This window comes from Propithecus coquereli, unplaced genomic scaffold, assembly GCF_000956105.1.
Source record: "Propithecus coquereli isolate 6110/MARCELLA unplaced genomic scaffold, Pcoq_1.0 Scaffold14, whole genome shotgun sequence".
NCBI classification, from domain to species: Eukaryota; Metazoa; Chordata; class Mammalia; order Primates; family Indriidae; genus Propithecus; species Propithecus coquereli.
In genome coordinates, this window is record NW_012138302.1 from 15,737,739 (window position 1) to 15,759,924 (window position 22,186).

A 22,186-nucleotide genomic window follows, 5' to 3' on the forward strand; every position below is an offset into this window, starting at 1 on the left:
AGGTCTGACATTCACTAGCCATGTGACCCTAGGAAAGTTACTTAAACTTCGTGCCTCAATTTTCTCATCTGTAAAATGGATTAATAAGAGTATCTACCTCATAGGGTTGTTATAAGGATCAATATTTGTAAAGTACTTACAATAGTGCTTGGTATGTATATTAATAGCAAATACTTATAGCAATTCTCAAGTCCCATATACTGTTTTGAGCTCTTTAAGATATTCATTTATTTAATCCTTGTAGCAACTCTATGAGGCGGGTGCTATTACCCTTGTTTTACAGTGGAGGAAACATTTCACAGGTAGGGAAAATTGCTTAACTTGCCCAGAGTCACAGTTAGTAAGTGGTAGAACTAGGATTCAGGGAGTCCAAGTCCAGAGTCCATGCTCTTAACCACTACATGATACTGCTTAATAAATATTTATTTATTGAAATAATAATGAATAGTGAATAACTGATGAAAGAGAAAAATCTCTCAGTTTATCTATAAATGTCTATTTTGCCCTTGTTTTTGAAAGATAGTTTTGCTGGATACATAATTCTAAGTTTAGAGTTTTGTGTTTTTTTCCCCAGCATTTCAAAGATGACATTCTGCTGTCTTCTGATTTCTATTGTTCCTGTCAGTCTAATTATTGATCATTTATAGGAAATATATCATTTCTCTCTGAGTGCTTTTAAAATCTTCTCATTGTTTTTGTTGCCGTGCAGTTTTACAACACTTAAGTGTTCATGTATTTTGTTTTTATAATTTATCTCAATTAGTACACATTATGAAGAAATCTGCAGATTCATGTTTTATCTTGTTCTTGAAAATCGTCAGCCATTATCTCTTCAAATATGTCTTTTTTCTTCATCTTTTCATTCTGAGACTCCAAGTTTATGTTTATTAGACTTTCTCAATCTACTCCATATCTCCTGGCCTCTCCTTCATAATTCCCATCTCCTTGTCTCTTGGTGTTGCATTCTGAATAACTTTTTCTGATCTTTCTCTCTACCTCTCTCTTTTTTTAAAAATTCAAACTATCCATTGAATGTTTAAAAAATTGATAGACTTTACAGCTCTAGGTCTACAGAAAAATTAAGTAGAAAATACAGAGTTCCTGTATATGCCCTTCCCCCATCCCTCCCCCACTTCTCCTATTAACATTTTGCATTAATGTGGTACATTTATTATAATTGATATGTTATTATTTAATATTAACTCAAGTCCCTAGTTTACATTAGGGTTCACTCTTGGCGTTTGTGCATTCTATGGGTTTTGACAAATATATAAGGATGTATGTATTAGTTTGCTAGAGCTGCCATAACAAATACCATAGACTGGATGGCTTAAAAAACAGAATTTTATTTTCTTACAGTTATGGAGGCTGGAAGTCCAAGATCAAGATCTTGTTTGGCAGAGTTGGTTTCTTCTGATGGCTGTAGTCTCTCTGTGTCTTCACAGGGTCTTCCCTGTGTGTATGTGTCTGTGTCCTAATCTCCTCTTCTTTGAAGGATTGGGGCTCACCCAAATGATCTCATTTTACCTTAATTGCCTATTTAAAGTCTCTTATCTTCAAATACAGTCACATACTGAAGTACTGGTGGTTAGGACTTCAACTATGAATCTGGGGGTTTAGGGGACACAATTCTGGCCATAATAACATATATCTACTGTTGATATATATGGTATCAGACAGAATAGTTTCTCTGCTGTAAAAATACCCTACGCTCCACTTATTCATCTCTCTCTGTCCCACAGACCCCTGGCAACCACTGTCATTTTACTATCGCCATAATTTTGGTTTTCCAGAATGTCATGTAATTGAAATTATATAGTATGTAGCCCTTTCACATTGGTTTCTTCCACTTAGCAATGTACATTTAAGGTTCTTTCATGCCTTTTTGTGGCTTGATTGCTCATTTCCTTTTTTCACTGAATATCTATTCACTTTGTAGTTCAACAGTTCTATTTTTAATTTCTAGAAGTTCTATTTGGTGCCTTCACAGATTTGCCTATTTATTTTGTATATTGCATGCCTGTTTTTGTGATTCCGTGTATTATTTCTTTAAATATTTCATGCATAGTTATTTTTGTATTCTGTGGCAGATAGTTCTAATATCTGAAGTTCTCAGAGTCTAAATATGTTTGTGGCTTCTGCTCATGTGGTGACTTGTTTTCTTACATTTTTGGTGCTCTAGGATTGTGAGTTCATAATGGTTGTTCATCATCACTGGCTACTATCCTGGAGGCCTAAAGTGAAGAATGCTTTCCTCCAGAAATATTCGGCATTCGATTCACATAGAAACCAGGGGGTTCCACTGGCCTGGAATCACATTAGTCACTTTTGAGGGTTGGGTTAATATGGGAGTGTCAGGTTCATCTCCATTTTGCCACATCATAATGGACGTTGGCTTTCAGGGCTGCCTTACCTTTTGCTTGTTGCTCACTGTTTTTCATCTGGTTTTAGCTTACTTTGTGTAAGCTTTCTGTTATTACTGAGTCTAGTGAGTACATTCTGAAAGTCTGTTTTATCTAAGACTTCATTATTTTGTAGGTGCATATCCCTTTTAAACTGTATAGTTGGGCATCTCACCAAAGCAGGATTCAGTTGCCCAAGTTTAGGTATTGACGGATAGAATGATGTTGATCATGTTAAACACCTTTAAGTTCTCCTGAGCATCCTCCCATTTTCACTCTCACTCATTCACTCTTCAGGATCAAACTTTGAGCCCTAGGCAAGTGACACATTTTCTCTTGACCAGCAGCCCATGCTGTTGGGAATGAAAAGTGGTGATGGTTAGTTTGGCTGTTGTCTCTGTGTGCTAAGCTGGATGACCTTTTGTTTCCCTGTGGTAGCACTGCTAAAAATCAGATTTGAATTTACTTCTGGGAAAGAAAGGTCTGGAAGACAGGTATAGTTACTGAAAAGGCACAGGATTGATGTTTACATCTCAGCTTGGCCATTTAGCAATTATGTGATCTGCTACAGATTATTATGTAACTTCTCTTAGCCTCCGAAGTCTCATCTGTAAAGAATAACAAAAGCTTCTACTTAACTGATCACTTACAATATACTAAACATTATGCTAAGTTTTTTGCATATATTTCTTATTTAATATTCAGTAACAACCTTATGAGATATAGTTATTATGCCTATTTTAATGATGAGAAAACTGAAGTGTAGAGAGGTTAAGTAAAATTGGGTTAATATTAAGGCCAAATTAAATACTTATTTACTTATTTTTAGAGATGGAGTCTCATTGTGTTATCCAGGCTGGCTTCGAACTCCTGGGCTCAATTAATCCTCCGCCCTCAACCTCCTGAGTAGCTGGGACTATAGGCACGCACCACCATGGCATGTTAAGACCAAATTTAAATGAGATAACACGTGTAGTATGCTGTGTACATATAAAGTGGTCAATACATAGCAATTGGGATTATTATGATTATTAACATTTTTTGAATATAAAATTAAGTCTTTTATATAATATGGCCTAAATAAGATTCATTCGCTAATAAATATTTTATGGAGCACTTACTATGGCCATGTGTATTGCTAATGCTAGAGAAACAGGAGAGAATAAAACAGATATGGTCCCAGCACTTAGGGAACTCCCCTTGGAGTGAGGGAGATGGATACATAAACATTTACAGTTTAGCCTGGGAAATGCTGTGATGGAACAAGAATAGGGTGCTTTGAGAGTCAAGGAAGATAAACCAGAAGAAATGCCCTTTAGGCTTAGACCTGAAAAATGAGTTGGAGGTAAGAGTGGGGAGGAAAGGCACAGGTAGCAGTGATAATGAAAGTCTGGAGGGGAGAGAATGCATGCTGTGTTTAAAGAAGTGAAAGTATTTTTGTTTATAGCCTCTTAGGAAAAGTACAGAAAGTGAGGCTGGAGAGGTGGGCAGGTGCCATATTCTGAAAGGCTTTGTAGGCCCTGCTGCAAGAGTTGGACCTTTGTACTTAGGGCACTGGAAAGCCTCTGAAAGTTGTTTACCTAGCAGTGATGTGATTTAAAAAGATCATTCTGGCTGAATTGTTGGAATAACAAAAACAATAGCTTTAAATCCTTACTTGGAGGTAAGTATTACTATCTTGATTTTATAGATGAAGAAATTAGAACTTAGAGAGCTTACTTCACTCACAAAAATTCACACATTTAATAAGAAATGGAATCATGGAACCACGTCTTTCTAAATCTAAAGCTGTATTTTGCTGTATCACCTTTAACTAGTTATGATTTGTTATTGCTTTATTTTTAGTCTGTGAAAAATTCTTACTCTTATAAGTATTGGCATACTCTGTGATAGTTTACAAAGCATTTCACATCATTATTTAATTTAATCTCCTTAAAACTATGAATTAGGTGGTGTTATCTCCATTTTACAGGTATGAAACTGAGGCTTGAGGTACGGAACCATCCATGGCCCCACATACCTAGAAAGTGACAGAGGTGGGACTTGAACACCAGGCTCTTAAAAGATGAAAACCTTTTTAAAAAAATTTTTTTTTTAATTTGTAAGAAATTTTTTTTAGTGGGTATCTTGTGAACATGCCACACTTTTTCTTGGGTTTGTGCGAATGTTTTATAAGGTTCTTTATTCATTGTGTGAATGTTTATAAGGTTCTTTCCTTCCAGGTTTTGGAGATCATATTCATTGGAGGACACTAGAAGATGGAAAGAAAGAAGCGGCTGCCAGGTACAAAACATGGTTTTAGGTCATTTATGGTGGCAAAACACTTTCCAGTTACCAACTTTAGATTAAGTTTAGGTGAAGGGCTATGCCAAGGCAGAGTAGGAGCTAAATAGTTGCCTGATAACAACAATAATACTAGCTAACATTTATAGTTGATGTTTGAACAATACAGGTTTGAACTGTACAGGTCCACTTATATGTGGATTTTCTTCAATAAATATATCGAAAAATATTTTGAAGAATTTTGGCAATTTGAAAATACTTGCAAGATGAACCATGTAGCCTAGAAATATAAAAAACATTAAGAAAAAGTTAGGTATGTCATGAATATATAAAATATATGTAGAAAATAGTCTATTTTATCATTTACTACCATAAAATATATACAAATCTATTATAAAAAGTTACAATTTATGCACACAAATACTTATAGACCACATATGGTGCCATTTGTAGTTAAGAGAAATGTAAACAAACATAAAGATATAATATTAAATCATAACTGCATAAAATTAACTGTAGTATGTACTGTACTACTGTAATAATTTCATAGCCACCTCCTGTTGCTATTGCAGTGAGCTCAAGTGTTTCAGAGTATCTGCTTAAAACATCATGTGATACTAATCTCCATGTGAGTAGTTTCTCTAGTAAATAGAATGTCACAGTAAAATGTGATCTCTCTCAGTTTTCATGTATTTTTCATGCTAAGTTTAGTGAAATACCATAAACCTAGAATAACATCATAGAACCCACACAAAGTGCCACCAGTGATGCCAGAAGTGCTCCCAAGAAGCAGAAAAAAGTCATGACATTACGAAAAAAAAGTTGAATTGCTTGATATGTACCATAGACTGAGGTCTACAGAGGTGGTTGCCACCCACCATTTCAAGAAGAATAAATCCAGCGTAAGGACCATTGTAAAAAAAGAAAAGGAAATTCACGAAGCTGTCACTGCAGCTACACCAGCAGGCACAAAAACCTTACAGTTTTTACGAAGTATCTTTTTATCTCATATTGAAAATGCAGCTTTTATGTGGGTACAGGATTGCTATAAGAAAGGCATACCTATAGACTCTAATTTGAGAAAAAAATGAAGTCATTATATGACAAAAAGAAGGTGAAGTATCTAAAGCTGGAAAATTTAATGCCAACAAGGGATGGTTTGGCAATTTTAGAAAGAGGATTGTCTTAAAAAATATCAAGATAAAAGAAGCAGCTTCTGCTGACCAAGAGGCAGCAGACAAGTTCCCAGACACCATTAAGAAAATCACTGAGGAGAAGAGATATCTGTTTGAACAGGTTTTTAATGCAAATGAAAATGCCCTATTCTGGAAAAAAGTGCCACAAAGGACGTTTATTAGTAAGGAAGAGAAGTGAGCACCAGGATTGAAGGCAGGAAGGGATAGGCTAACTCTACTGTTTTGTGCAAATGCAGTCAGGTTTATGATCAGAATTAACCTTATCTGGAAAGCTGCTAACTCCTAAGCCTTGAAGGGAAAAGATAAACACCAGCTACCAGTCTTTTGGTTATACAATAAGAGGACCTGGATGACAGGAACACTTTTTCTGGATTGGTTCTATCAATGCTTTGTTCCTAAAGTCAGGAAATACCTTGAAAGTTCTTTTGATATTAGACAATGTCTGGGTCCTTTAGAGCCCTATGAATTCAACACCAAAGGCATCAAAGTGGTCTACTTGCCCCCAGACACAGCATCTCTAACACAGCCTCTACACTAGGGGTCAAAGGACCTTTAAGGCTCATTACACATGGTACTCTATGGAAAGGATTGTTAATGCTATGGAAGAGAACCCTGATAGAACATCATCAAAATCTGGAAAGATTACACCATCGAAGATGGTGTCGTTGTTATAGAAAAATTTGAAAGCCATCAAGCCTGAAAGAGTAAATTCCTGCTGGAGAAAACTGTGTCCAGATGTTGTGTGTGACTTCACGGGATTTATAACACAGATAATCAAGGAAATCGTGAAAGAGATTGTGGCTATGGCAAAAATAATGGGGGGTGAAGGGTTTCAAGATATGGATCTTGGAGAAACTCAAATGCTAATAGACACCATACTGGAGGAATTAACAGAACACAACTTGATACAGATGAGTGCTTCCAAAATAGGGCCAGATGATGAGGAAGAAGACATAGAAGAAGCAGTGCCAGAAGAAAAAAAAAGTTAGACAAACCTAGCGGAAGTGTTCCTATTATTCAAGAGTGCTTTTGACTTTTTTTTTTTTTTTTTTTTGAGACAAAGTCTCACTGTGTTGCCCGGGCTAGAGTGCCGTGGCGTCAGCCTAGCTCACAGCAACCTCAAACTCCTGGGCTCAAGCGATCCTTCTGCCTCAGCCTCCCGAGTAGCTGGGACTACAGGCGTGTGCCACCATGCCCGGCTAATTTTTATATATATATTTTTAGTTGTCCAGATCATTTCTTTCTACGTTTCAGTAGAGATGGGGTCTCGCTCTTGCTCAGGCTGGTCTTGAACTCCTGACCTTGAGCGATCCACCTGCCTTAGCTTCCCAGACTGCTAGGATTACAGGTGTGAGCCACTGCGCCCGGCCAACAGTAGGCTATTAGTAGTTAAGTTTTTGGTGAGTCAAAAGTTATTTTCAAGTATGTGGGAGTCAACACCCCTAACCCCCACATTGTTCAAGGGTCAACTGCCCTAAGTGCTTACTGTGCACCAGACATTAAATTACGTGAATTAACTAATTTAATTCACACAACTCTCTGAAGTGTTACTGTTATCTTCATTTCAGAGATGACAAAACTAAAGCAGAGTTTTCTAAGGTAACTTGCCCAAGATCACATAGCTAGTTAAGCGGCAGAGTCAAGGCAGACCCAGGCACTCTGGGTTTGGAGCCTGCACTCTCCACCAGTATACCATACTGCCTGCTAGACTCATGTTGAATAGTCTCAAGTCCCAAGTAGGTTTAGTGTATGCACAATTTAGTGCGTAAGGAAAGGGAAAAGGCAGGGGAGGGGAAGGAAGGCTAAGCACTAGTCTAAGTGTTTTACACGCATTGATTTATTTAATCCTTACAACAACCTATTAGGTTGGTACACCTATGAAGTAATTGCTGTTATTTTACAGAAGAGGAAATTGAAATACAGAAGAGTTAAATAACTTGCCAGTATTTACAATGTTAGCAAGTGGCAGAGCCAAGATTTGAACGTTTTCTACTATACTGTCCTGGAGAGATACAAAGACCTACACCCCAATATATATGCAACTACATTATACACACACATACTTGTACGGACACACTCACACTTCTGCATTTACCAAACTGAAGTGCTTGGTGTTCCCAGAACAGAGCCTACAATTTCATGACTCTGGGTCTCAAACCTTCTGTAGGAGTAGCGTTGCCAAATTTAACAAACAAAAATGAAGGATTCCCAGTTAAATTTGAATTTTAGATAAATAGCAATTTTAAATATGTCCATGGGACATTTGGGACATATTTATACTAAAAAAACTTTTTGTTGTTGATCTGAAATTCAAATTTAACTGGGCATCCTGTATTTTATCTGGCAAATCTAGCCAGGGGAAAAATTCCTGTTAGTCATTCAAGCTCTAAATCAAATGACTATTCCTGGATTATTTCTCTGGGCAGTTTGTTTTTCTCTTCTGTTCTTTTATAACCGCACCTACATCTATCCGTTATAGCGTTTATTACTCTGATTGTAGGAGCTTGATTCTTCCCATTCAGACACTTGATCTCCTGTGGGAAAGCTGTTTTATGTTCATCTCTGAATTCCCAAACGTGGGAGATGTTCAATGATTGAAATAGTTATTGAATAAACATTTACTGAGAGCCAGTAAGTTTAGGAGGAGGAGTGAAGAACTAGCATTTATGAATTGCCTTCTGTATGTTAAATATACTGCTGATTGTTGTACAGTATTTAATGCTCACCAAGGCCTCAATAGGTTATAGTCTTTGGCCGCAGGGAGATCACATTCTCCTGAGGCCTATAGCCATTTGGCACAAATAACTGATGGCATTTCAGTCTCTGCATCTCTTTCCTGAGAAAGCTGGACCTGGGCCTAGTAGGCGTCTCTTGTTTCTATAGAAACAGGAGGTTCTGTACGAGTGAAAGGAGGCAGGAAGTGCAATGTGCACTTCCGGCTTACGCCAGTGTCGCAGGCAACCCGGAAGTTGGCGCCGCGCAATTGCATATGGTGGCTCCCTGAGAGGATGCCTCTCGTGGTGTTTTGCGGACTGCCGTACAGCGGCAAGAGCCGGCGTGCTGAAGAACTGCGCGAGGCGCTGGCGACCGAGGGCCGCTCGGTGTACGTGGTGGACGACGCAGCGGTGTTGGGCGCGGAGGACGCAACCGTGTACGGCGACTCTGCCCGTGAGAAAGCGTTGCGCGGAGCGCTGCGAGCCGCGGTGGAACGGCAGCTGAGTCGCCAAGACGTGGTCATCGTGGACTCGCTTAACTACATCAAGGGCTTCCGCTACGAGCTCTACTGCCTAGCGCGGGCGGCGCGCACCCCGCTCTGCCTGGTCTACTGCGTACGGCCCGGCGGTCCGAGCAGGGGACCTCAGGTGGCGGGCGCGGAGGAAAACAAGGGCCGGAATGTCAGTGTGAGTTGGAGGCCACGCTTTGAGGGCCGGAGACCTCAGGCGGCGGACACTGGTGTCCTCAGGGAACTGGATGCAGCGAACTCCGTAGTAAACGGGAGAGCCCAGACTGACGTACTTAAGGAACAGGTGCCAGACGAAACTGGGGCAACAGATTCTCCAGCTTTCGTGACTCCGCAGACCGAAAAATCTGCAAAGCCTGTGTCTAGTAGTGCCTTTTATCCTCCCGAACTGCTGGAGGCCCTAACGCTGCGCTTTGAGGCTCCCGACTCTCGGAACCGCTGGGACCGACCTTTGTTCACCTTGGTTGGCTTAGAGGAGCCGTTGCCCCTGGCGGCGATCCAGGCTGCCCTGTTTGAGAACCGAGCCCCCCCACCCCACCAGTCTACACAGTCCCAGCCCCTCGCCTCGGGCAGCTTTCTGCACCAGTTGGACCAGGTCACCAGCCAAGTGTTGGCCGGGCTGATGGAAGCGCAAAAGAACGCTGTCCCCGGGGATTTGCTGACGCTTCCTGGCACCACGGAGCACCTGCGGTTTACCCGGCACTTGACGATGGCAGAACTGAGTCGCCTCCGTCGCCAGTTCATTTCCTACACTAAAATGCATCCTAACAATGAGAACTTGCCTCAACTGGCCAATATGTTTCTTCAGTATCTGAGCCAGAGCCTGCACTAACCAGTGTGGGTAGGGGAAAGCCATGACTCCTAACTTCCACTGTGTTTTGTATCTCTGGGAAGAATAGTATGAGGGTCTGCAGAGCATATTGATATAGTACTGTACTAGAGCTGTTGTGAGTGATTCGCACAAACTTTCCTGACTGTCTCTGTGCTAGGCCTTGCGTTTACAGCATAAGGTGAGAATGGAGAACTAGCTTGGAGTATCCTGGCAAATTCCTTCAGAGGACAGAGTTCAGGTGAACAGAGGTTGCTTAGAGTGGATTCTACTTGGGCTGTCACACGCCATTGTTTTCCCCTGAGTTGTGGGAGAGCAGACTGGATGGATGAGAATTGCTTTAAAACAATTGTAAACAGAAACTGAAGATGGCGCAGTTCTGTGTCTGCACCTGCCCTTTTTTCATACCAAACATTTTTTTAGTACCATACTTTTTGCTAGTCTCTGTCCTGGGACTGAGTGCACAGATAGATCCATTGGTTTCTGTCCTTGGGAGGCTTTGATTTTGTGAAACTGAAAACATAACCACCAGATTATTTCCTCTAATAAAATCTTTTAAAGTAGATTGTGTGCTGGAATCTCTTTCATGTAATGTAACTTAATGTTCTCCATGTTACTTATTTAATGAAACATTTTAGACACATGTATCATTGTTATGCCTTAGAAATAGTATTTTGATAGTGCTCAGTGAAGACTAGCACTAGTTTTGGTCTAACCTAGAGTAATTATATTATGACAACTCCCATAACTATTGTGCTTCATTCTGTATTTCAAGGCAAATGTCACTAAGCTTGTCTTTCATTCTTCATTGATTTCTAGTGCCTGTGATTTTCAAAAATTGGGTACAGTCTTTGCCTTTGAGGAATTGCTGAGAAATACAAGTAAACAGATGATTATAGGATGAAAAGGGCTGGTCAGAGAATGATGACAAAATGCTCTGGGAGCCCAAAAGAGAGCAACATGGTTTTGGAAAGGCTTTAAAGGGAATTTTAACATGGGAACCATCACTCTAGAATAATGGTCAGCAAAGGGCCAAATAGTAAATGTTGTTTAGGTTTTGTGGGCTATAGGGTCTCTGTTGCACTTAAAGTAAGTAAACAAATGAGCATGAATGTGTTTTAATTAAAACTATGAATTACATTTAAGATTAACATGTCACAAGGAGTCTTTAGATTTGCTTTTCAACAACGGAAAAATGTAAAAAATATATAATGCTTTTAAAAGAGCCAAAAAATAAAATATTTGTATATCATGGGCCGTACAGAAGCAGGCAGTGGGCTGATTTGGCTCACAGACCACAGTTTGCTGATCCCTGCTGGAGAAGGATAAATAGGAGTTTGCCAGGGAGGAAAGAGGAAGCAAAACATTTAAAAATGTGCATGCTCTGAAACTGCATGGAGCTATTGGGTAGATAGGCTGCCTTGCTCGATGGTGTATTCCTTGTTCATCTGGTAATCTGGACCACCTTTTGTTTCTGGTAAACAGAGAGGATTGATGTGTGGTACGGAGATTTGGACTAGGCAACCTCAAAGGCCTTTTCTAACCTTCACTTTCTGATTCTAAGCTATTAATAGTTGCTTATTGGTGGAGCTGGGTTTAAACCCATGGACTCTGGACTTCCATTCTAAATTGAAGTCGACTGTAATGGTTAGAAAAAACATTGGTTTTGGAGTTAGACTTCTGAGTTAGCTAGTAAGTGGCAGAACCTGGATTCTATGTGGCTAAATATTTAACCTCTTGGGACTCTGTTTTCTCATTTCCATTGTGAGACCACTAATAGTATCTACCTTAGGGTTATTTTGAGGATTTAATGAGATAATGCATGTAAAGCATAGCACAATGTCATATAATAAACATTGACTACATTTTGGCTATTATGGTTACTTAGATCCCACTACCCACCTAAACTTGCCCTGCTCATTTGATTTGCAAGCTTTCACAAGTATCGGAGACACAAATCTATCCTAGTTTTGAGGTAGGCGTAAGATGAGGTAGCTGAATAATTTATTTGACACTTACTGAATAAGTTAATTTATGTATATTTAGAATAGTGCCTGGCCAATAGTAAATGATATATAAATAATATATATATAAAATGATAAGTGTTTGCTATCAATAATACTGTATACGTCAGACATAAGAGATACAAAATAGTGAAGAGTTCTTTTTCTTAGGAAGCTCCAAGTCCAGTGGAGGGAAATGGATAAATAATAGATACGAATCAATATGCCGAATGCAGTAATAGCTATTATACAGCGTATGTTGTTATGGTGATACAGGGGGTTGTGTGATGGAGAAAGCCAATGGCTAAGGGCCCTTCTACTAGTTGTCATGTGAGCCTTGAGAGTTTAAGAGCTTCATCTGGCCAATCTGGTAAGGTGGGTTATGTTACTCATTATTTTTAAAAACACTTTCTTCCCTCATTATAAAGATTATATGGTAGAAAAATTGGAAAATACAGAAGTATAGGAAAACATCCACAGTCCCAATTGTTAGATAACTGCTATTATGTTTTGGTGCATTTCCTTTTATCTTCTTTTCTCTATACATATTTGTATAATCAAAAGCAGACTATACCAGCCTGAGCAAGAGCAAGACCCTGTCTCTACAAAAATAGAAAATTTAGTTCCCATCAATACATGAGTGGATTAATAAAATGTGGTATATGTGTACCATCTCAGCCATTAAAAAAATGGTGAACTAATACCTCTTGTATTAACCTGGATAGAACAGGGGACCATTCTTCTAAGTAAATATCACAAGAATGGAGAAACAAACACCACATGTACTCATCATTAACTTGGAACTAATCAATCAACACTTATGTGCACACATGAAAATAATATTCATCAGAAATCAAACAGGTGGGAGGGGGGAAGAGGGGTTAGGTAAATTCACACCTAACGGGTACAGTGCATACTATCTTGGTGATGGGCACACTTATAACCTTGACTCAAACGGTACAAAAGCAATTTATGTAACCAAAACATTTGTGCCCCCATAATATTCTGGAATAAAAAAAGAAAAAGAAAATTTAGCTGGTGTGGTAGCTCGAGCCTGTAGTCCCACCTACTCAGGAGGCTGAGGCAGAAGGATTGCTTGAACCCAGGCGTTTGAGGTTACAGGGAACTATGATGATGCCACTACACTCTAGCCCAGGGAAAAGAGATCCTGTGTCCAGGGGAAAAAAATAAGCAGCCTATAGATAATTGTGTACCCTAGTTTTTTATATAACATTATACCATTGAAAATTTTTCATTAACATTTTCAGTGATCATATAATAGTAATCATTTAGAAGTACCATAACGTTTAGAAGTATTATAATTTGATGTTTTCTTCTATTCTACAATCTTTTCTCCCTAGCTTTAAAACCCAAATGTGTGGAATTTACAGAAATGTCAGACTTTACCAATAATTTTATTAGGGCAATAATCTATTATTATTGAATATTTAGGTTGTCTTAAGATTTTCCCAGTTGAAATTGTACTACGTGAATGTACGTTAATTAAACTGGTCATTTTATTAGAATAGATTTTAAGAAGTGGAATTACTAGATTATAACTTCTTTGTTTTGCTTTTAAGTGGATTGCCCCTGATGGTGATTATCCACAAGTCGTGGTGTGGAGCTTGCAAAGGTAAGTGTAAGTGCTCAATCTAAGTTCAAACCTCAGATATGTTGTCAAATGTTAATATTTAACAAAAGTTAGCACTGACTCTGACCTGGTACTACTGATTGCTTTAAGGAATACCAAAGAAATACAGTTGTATTTTATGGGGTGAGCTGATTAAGATACAGTTATGTAGAGTATGAGATTAAGTGCTAAAATGCCATATGGACAATAAATATTAGAGGAAGCTGAAATCATGTACAGAGAGAGACATGAGGTTAGGGCAGTCTTCCTGGAGGAGGTGGGAACCAAATTATTAGAATTATTAATAGAGCCAAAGGTTATCTGACACTGTGGCATATGTTCTTTCTGCTGTACCACCTTGACATTTTCCCAATGAGTTTTTTTCCTTGCATTTGGTATGTTACACTTAAAAAAATTCTAGTTGGAAAAAGAGTGTAAAATTAATGGAAATTATTAGTGTAATTTTATATACATTAGTGACAGTGTTATTACTGTATTGTCTATTGCTTCAATAGAAGTTATTAAAATGTAACTATAAAAAGCAAATAATAATACTTTAAAAAAATTTGTATGGCATTATCCTTATTTTATAAATGAGGTAAAAGCTTCGGAGAAATGAAGTAAGTCACTCAAGGTCACATAAGTATGCAAATAAGTGGCAGAAGCAGGATCAGAATTCAGGTATCCAGATTCTGGTTTTTTAGAGTATTAAAAAAAAAGTTATATGAATAAACACAGCCTGAACTACCAAAGAGAAATAGTGATGCTCATGTTAATTAGGCTTTGGGTATGATAATGATGTTTTCTTCTATTTCAAAATCTTTCTTTCCCCCTCTAGCTTTAAAGCCCAAGTTTGCAGAATCTACAGAAATTTCAGAACTTTCCCATAATTTTGTTATGGTGAATCTTGAGGTAAGATTGAGAGTTTCTCCTTTTTGCTATGATTTTAAGACTTTACTGTTTTAGAGTTAGCATTATTAATGATATAAAATCATATTCAGCAGAGCTGTTTACTTGTATGTATGTGTTTTTCTCTTGACCTCTGATACTAAGGCTTGCGTCAGATATTTTAGAAAGCCATCCAGCATCTACTTCAGGGTGGTAGAAGGAAAGGAGAGATTGAATATAATGATGAAATTTTAAGGTCCTTTCATCCTTAGTTTATGATTATGACATGTTTTACGTCTTTGTATAGCTGGACTAAAGGTATAGTTATATATTCAGGTCAAAACTCCCTGCAAAATGTGAGTCAGTTAAGCACCTGCTCTGTGCTGAGCTTATATGGACCACCTTCCTGTTTCCTCATGAGATATCCTTTATAGACTTCATATGGACTCCAGGTCTTGGAATGCTGAGTCATAGAATATCAGATCTTAGAATTAGAAAGGATTTTTAGGCCATTGGTGCTATCCCCATTTTACAGAAAAGAACATCTTAGGCTTGAAGGAGATATGTGATTTGGTCAAGGTCGTAGAGCCTAATAAGTGATAAGAATAGGTACTCTGACCTAGCTGTGCTCCCTTTTAGGTGCTTTATGATGATACTTCTAGCCATAAGTTTCCGTAAAGATAGTGTTTACTTAAACCTAGGATTGGGAATCTTCCAAACACATTAACAGTTAACATTGAGGCACCTAAACAGTTGTTTACATAGGTAATGGATAGCCTGAATGCTAACCACTCACCAAGGCAAAGTTATATTACAGTTCGAAGAAATGACCCCATTTATCCCCTGAAATGGGAACCACACCATAAATTATAAAGTTATTGTTGATTTCCCATGCACATGAACTGCTTACGACTTTCTATGATAAATTAGGATTCCTCCTCAAAGGAGACAGAAATAACATCTTTAGTGAGCATTCGCTAACTTCAGAAATTTCTTAAAAAGAAAACCAACTGTGTGGTTTTATCTCCTGGGAGGACCATGACTTCACAAGTGTAGCTAGAATGCCAGTCTTGTTAATTCATTCATTCAAGAAATACTACATGCAAGTCAGTGATGTAGGTACTGACAATACAGCAGTGAGCAAAACAGACAAAATTCCCTCATCAAAATAACAGACTAATGTGGGGAGACAGACTAACAAATAAGTAAAATAAACCACATCAGATAGTGGTAAATTCTGTGGCTAAAAATGAAGGGTGGAGGGGATGACTACAGCTTTAAATAGGTGGTTAGAAAAGGGCCGGGCGTGGTGGCTCACGCCTGTAATCCTAGCACTCTGGGAGGCCGAGGCGGGTGGATTGTTTGAGCTGAGGAGTTCCAGACCAGCCTGAGCAAGAGCGAGACCCTGTCTCTACCAAAAAAATAGAAAGAAATTATCTGGACAACTAAAAATATATAGAAAAAATTAGCCGGGCATGCTGGCGCATGCCTGTAGTCCCAGCTTCTTGGGAGGCTGAGGCAGGAGGATCACTTGAGCCCAGGATTTTGAGGTTGCTGTGAGCTAGGCTGATGCCACGACACTCTAGCCCGGGCAACAGAGTGAGACTCTGTCTCCAAAGGAAAAAAAAAAAAGAAAGAAAAGAAAGTGACATTTGAACAAAGGTCTGATGCTGAAAAGGGAGTGAGCCATGTGGATAATGGGGGAAGTGGGTGCAGGCAGAAGGTAAGAGCAAGTCCAAAAGCCTGAGACAAGGGGGAGGACATGCAGTTAGAGAAGTGACTAGGTGGCAGATCATGTAGGGCATTGTAGGCCACTGCAAGGACTTGGGGATTTGGCCTGAGCAAGGAGGAAGCCACTGGAAGGTTTTGAGGAAAAGGAGGACACGACCTGGCTTAAGGTTTACATTTAACCTTAATAGGATGAAGAGGAACCAAAAGATGAAGATTTCAGCCCTGATGGGGGTTATATTCCACGAATCCTTTTCCTGGGTAAGGCACAAGATCTTAATTTGGGGATCCATGATGTGGATGGAGAGAGATATGAATGACGGCACTCATTCTACCTGGTGAAACTATACTAGGATGGCCAAAACCAAAAACAAACGAAAACCAGTTTCAGGAGAGAGTGGGGGAGGTGTGAATGCCAGAATTACAAGTTTGAAGGGAAACTTTTCTCATTAACTAACTACTTTTGTGAGCAATGACAAGAATTTGATCATCTATTTATTCATTCAGCAATCATTTGAGCATCGCCATATGTCAGGCACTATGCTAGGCACTACAGGGACAGAGATGACCCACAATTCCCACCCTGTCCTATGGTGTAGCTGAGGCAATGGAATAGCATAACCAGACAAATGTCTTTCCATGAACAATTTTATAAGATATTTAATGACCAGTAATCTTTGCTCAGTATTCTGCTAGATTTTATGGGGGCTATAAATAAAAATGTATGATCCCACCATTATCAAGTAGAAAAGGAAGCAGAAATGCAAGGGGTAGTAGGGTGGTGATATGACGGGCTGCAAAGAGGAGGAAGCCTCATTTCCCATAGGGCCTAGTGTACCATATAGTGTTGAAAGTACCTGTCTATTGTAATTACTGCAAACCCCTGTGCCATTTTGTCTATAACAGATCCCAGTGGCAAGGTGCGTCCTGAAATCATCAATGAGAGTGGAAATCCCAGCTACAAGTATTTCTACATCAATGCCGAGCAAGGTACAGTTATGCTGAGAGAAAGGAGGATGGGTTGTTGCTAGATTTAACTAGGATGGACAACATGCAAAATCTGTGATAGGAAACTCAATTCAACATGCCAGCTGAGCTTCTCCTTCCTGTCTAGTTTTTGGCTAGATCCTACGTAGGATATAGGAGAAAGATAAAACTGAGCTCTTTCCCCCAACCACTTACAGTCCAGTGGAAGAGCTGACTGACCCACAGGAAACTGAGGCTCACAGAGAAAGTCACTTGCCCATGGTCTCACAGTTAATAAGTCGCAGAGCCAGGATTTGAATCCAGAACTTATACCACTGCAGTAATACTATTCTTCCTATATGAATTCAGAGGAAGGGGGAATACTGTTAGCTGAACAGGTCTAAAGGTTTCATAAGTATTAAACTTTAATTGGACCTAGAGGAATAAGATTTTGTCTCTGGATGGATATGAGGAGGACATTTCAAGCTATAGAAGTGAGAAGGAAGGGGGATGTAGCCCAACAGAGAGCTGGTCAGGCTTGCTAGAGGAAGTGATAACTGGATTGAGTCTTGAAGAATGAGACCTAGTGAGCAGCAGAATGGGGAAAGCATGTTCCAGACAGAGAGAATAGCATCAGCACAAACAGGTGAAGGAAGTTGAAATCACATCAGTTGTGCTTTTTGTTTTCTAATCCTTGTGCACAGTCATTCTGGAGGCAACGGTTGGAATTTATGCCATGTATTGTCGCTGTTTTTTTTCCTTTTTCCCCTAATCGATAAAAAAGAGGGGTGTTTGCTAAGTTGCTGTATGTCCTCTATTACTATGCTGCCGGGTTGTCGATCACTTTATGTTTTGAGTCTTTGAAACTCCTATTTTCAGAATGGGGGGGGAAGAGATCTGGAAATGTTATCAACTCTTTCCCATGGATAAAGGAATGTCATGTTCCTTAACCAAATGCAGATCACTGTAGACTGACATTAGAGGGAAATTTTCTGCATGGAGAAGGGTAGCTGGGTTTTAGGCTCCCAATCCTTGTACTTTGAGATTCACCTTCCCTTTAGAATATCATCCAAGTTAGAACTGCCATCTCCACACTGGCATAGTCCTGATGTGAACACAGGACCCTTCCCTGAATCCCCCACAGCTCAGCTGACGTGAAACTAGAACATTTAAACCTGACTTTACTAAAGTCATAGGCAAAACAAAAGGGAAATAACAGATGATATTATCTGGCTTTTATGAGCTTATGGGTTTGTTTTTCAAGATTTACAGACTCTGGCTCAACCCAGCACCTGGCCTGCCATTGATAGGGGTGCTGTTGCAGAACCACGACTCAGGAGCCTATAGCTGTCCTTCTTGAAGTCTGAATCCATAAGAGGGATGCCCCAAGATAGACAAGAAGTTTCATCTGCAGTTCTACCTAAGGCCCTCCTTCTAGGTTTCTCCCTTTTTTTGCCTAACAACTTGGCTTCTCCCATGTATAGTTGATACTGGAAATGACCAACCCCACTCCCAGGACAGACACACACACACACACACACACACACACACACACACACACACACATACACACATACACATACACATCATTGTAACCTGTAACCACAGGAAGTGACATAAATGTAACATTCATCCAAAAGATACAATGGGATGATAGGAATGGGTTCCCTCTTCCTTAGGGTCAAGTGAGTATCCATAGTTGGCCAAGATCAGCTCTAACTTAGAGGGTAAGCCAAAGCAACTGCTAACATTTTTATAGGACTTCATAGTTAATAAAGCACTGTTGTTATCCCTTCTCTCATTTAATTTTTATAATAATCCAGTGTGAAGCAAGTCACATGATCTCATTTTATAAATGACACAAATTCAAAGAGATAAATGACTTGCCAGGGCTAAAATCCAGAACTAGATCTCGAGTCCAGATCTTGCACTCCTCTCATATTTCTCCTAAAACATTTAGAAGTCTACACTGGTTGGCAGATGTCAAATATTAAAGATGTCCTTCATACTTTTTCCCCCCCAACTTTTATTTCACAGTTGTTCAGGGGATGAAGGAAGCTCAGGAACGGCTGACGGGTGGTGCCTTCAGAGAGAAACATCTTGAACATGAGTTGTAACATGAATGTATCCCTTCTTTCATCAAAGTTAGTGTTCTGGAAAGAAAGCAGCAGGGGAGGGAACATTGAGGAATCACCCAGAACAATTAAACTGACCAGGAAACTTTGCTCCTGTCTACACCAGAAGGAGCTCTCACTGTGGAAGAGTTCTGCTAACGGAAGCTGGTCTACATGTTCGTGGATCCAGCAGAGTGTGGCAGACTTTCTTCTCTTGCTCCCTCTCACCTAAATGTCAGTTTGTCATTGAATGTAAAGAATGAAACCTTTTGACACAAAACTTGAGCCACTTGGAGGTTTACTCCTCAGAGTTGAGTATTTGAGTCTTTTCCCATTTCCTCCCACTTTATTCACCTGAGTGGTGAAAGGGAAGACCAGTAGCATCTTTTCTACAATGTTGAAATTGCAGAAATACCTTATCAATTTTTTTTAAAAAACAATAAATCCTAAATGTAAATCAGTAAATCTATTGCCTACATAGGAGACCAGCCTGTTTTTTCTCCTGGGAATAATTGTGCACTTCTTTTCAAATCCCTGCAACCCCCCTCCTCTCCTCCTGCTTGGGCTTCCCTGTTTGCATGCATGGCTGTGTGCTTGGACTCAGCTCCAGCTGGAAGCATGCTTTCCCTTGTTAATGTTGGAGAATCTCACACCTTCAAGCCCTAGGTGTAGCCATTTTGTCAAGTCATCAACTGTATTTTTGTACTGAGGTTAATAAGAAAAAAGATAAAATATTGTTCCATTAAACTTTAATAAAACTGTAAAAGGAAGTGTGCTGTGATGGCCTTTTTGTTATTGCAGAATGGAGGGAGGGATGGAGATCACTTCAGGAAGAAAACTAACTTAGAGGTCCTAAGATAAGAGTCCTAACCCGGGACTCCTCCTCCTCCTGGACCTTCCACGTTGAAATGAGCGCCAGGGCTCATCTCTTTTACCTTTTAAATACCTGAATTTCCTCTGTCCTCACTATCACTGTTTTAGGACGAGACAGGTTTTTTCTCTTTCCTAGACCATTTATTGCTCCAGCCCCTCAACTGGCCTACTGCCTCTAATAATCTCTCCTCCTAAAATCCATCCTCCTTGCTCCCTGTGGAGTAATCTTTTCAAAACACAAATGTGACCACATCACTCCCCTGTTTAAAACCTGTCCTTGTACGTTTAAGATAATAATGTTAGGAAATTATCAGGCCTTGGTATGTGCCAGGTGCTCTTCTAAGTGCTTTCTATGTATTATCCTATTTAGTTTCCCTTTAGTCCTCCTCACAGCCCTGCGAGAAAGGTACTATTGTAATCCCCATTTTACAGAAGAAGAATTTGAAACGTGAGGAAACCAAGGTGCAGGATAAAGTCAAGGTCTTTGCCATGGCCTTTAAGAAGCTGCCTACTTCTTCAACCTCATTTTTCCCATTCATGTCTCTGCATTTTTGTTGTGGTGACACCAAATTGCTTTGAGTTTCCCTGAAAACATGCTGTTTTATGCTTTTGTGTCTTGCTCATCTGTTTCCTCAGCCTAAAACATGTTTTCTTTCTATTCTTCCTTCACAACCCATTTTGAGCCACCTCTTCCAGAGAGCCTTCCCTGACCTTCTCATGAGGGTAAAATGTCATCCCCAGCACATCTGTCCCAGCCTTGTACCACTTGATGTTGAAATAACCTAGTTGCACATCTGTGGCTGTCATCAGGTGGCCATTCTCCTCTAGGGCAGAGGCTACTCTTCTGTCCTGTGTATCAAGGTCCTGAAACTGTACTTTCAGGTGACTTGCCAGACTCTATGCTAGTTTCTTGTTTCATCTATTTTCTCAGTACTATCAATAAGGCCAGGCATGGTGGCTTGATCCTGTAATCCCAGTAGTTTGGGAGGCCAAGATGAGAGGATCACTTGAGCCTAGGAGTTTGAGGCCAGCTTGGGCATCATAGTGACACCCTGTCTCTGCAAAAAATTTAAAAATTAGCTAGGTGTGATGGCGCATGCCTTTAGTCCTAGCTGCTTGGGAGGCTGAGGCAGGAGGATTGCTTGGGCCCAGGAATTCAAGGTTACAGTGAGCTATGATCAGGCCGCTGTACTCCATCCAGCCTGAGACACAGCTAGACCCTGTCTCTTAAAGAAAAATTTTAAAAAATAAATACAACCAACCAATGGTCCTGTGATAGGTATTGTTACCTCATTTTATAGAAAAGAGAACTTCAGAGAAGGAAGTGACTAGCCCTTGGATTGGAGACTAAGTAAATACTGGATTCTAACCACTGTCTGATCCCAAACTCATGCTTTCCCCACCACATTACTTCCTTTAATGTTCCGAAGTGTGATTTGCTGGAACAGAAGTTTTAATCCGGGGTACATAAAGACTTCACAAGGAATATATAGGCACAAAAACTTTAATGAATTTATTTCTAGATCTTCATCTTTCTTCAAGTGATTTCCCAGGGTTCTTCAAAAAATTAAACATAGAATTACGATATGATGTGGCAATTCCACTTACAGGTATGGACTCCAAAGAATTAAAAATGGGATCTTGAACAGATAATTTGTACACCCAAGTTCATAGCAGCATTATTGACAATAGCCAAAAGGTGGAAGCAACCCAAGTGGCCATTGATAGACAAATTGGTAAATGTAATATGTATGTGCAATGGAATATTATTAGTTTTAAAAAGGAAGGAAATGCTGATACGTGTTACAGCGTGGATGAACCTTGAAGACATGCTAAGTGAAATAAGTCAGACACAAAAGGACAAATATTGTATGATTCCACTTATGAGCTACCTAAAATAGAATTATAGAAAGTAGAATGGTGGTTGCCAGGGGCTGAGGGGAGGGTAAATGGAGAGTTAGTGTTGAATGGGTACAGAGTTTCAGTTTGAGTTGTGATGGCTCACGCCTGTAATCCTAGCACTCTGGGAGGCC

The 22,186-nt window shown here is 39.6% G+C and overlaps 2 protein-coding genes across 2 annotated transcripts in view; both read left to right on the forward strand.

Annotated features, from left to right (window-relative positions):
- TXNDC12 (thioredoxin domain containing 12 (endoplasmic reticulum)) overlaps window positions 1-20,050 on the forward strand; it is a 27,617-nt gene extending 7,567 nt beyond the window's left edge. Inside the window, exons 2-7 of the mRNA XM_012639467.1 lie at window positions 4,625-4,685; window positions 13,535-13,587; window positions 14,423-14,496; window positions 16,392-16,461; window positions 17,107-17,190; window positions 19,204-20,050. Coding sequence (XP_012494921.1) covers window positions 4,625-4,685; window positions 13,535-13,587; window positions 14,423-14,496; window positions 16,392-16,461; window positions 17,107-17,190; window positions 19,204-19,283 — 422 coding nt within the window. The 3' untranslated portion in view covers window positions 19,284-20,050. The remainder of the gene's footprint in view (window positions 1-4,624; window positions 4,686-13,534; window positions 13,588-14,422; window positions 14,497-16,391; window positions 16,462-17,106; window positions 17,191-19,203) is intronic.
- KTI12 (KTI12 homolog, chromatin associated (S. cerevisiae)) lies at window positions 8,751-10,469 on the forward strand. Its single transcript, XM_012639466.1, has one exon. The coding sequence runs from the start codon at window positions 8,890-8,892 to the stop codon at window positions 9,952-9,954; it is 1,065 nt and encodes a 354-aa protein (XP_012494920.1). The 5' UTR covers window positions 8,751-8,889; the 3' UTR covers window positions 9,955-10,469.
- Window positions 20,051-22,186: the final 2,136 nt, after the last annotated feature.

Excerpts from the sequence above, each read along its gene's own strand:
- KTI12 (XM_012639466.1), top strand. The coding sequence starts at position 8,890 with ATGCCTCTCGTGGTGTTTTGCGGACTGCCGTACAGCGGCAAGAGCCGG.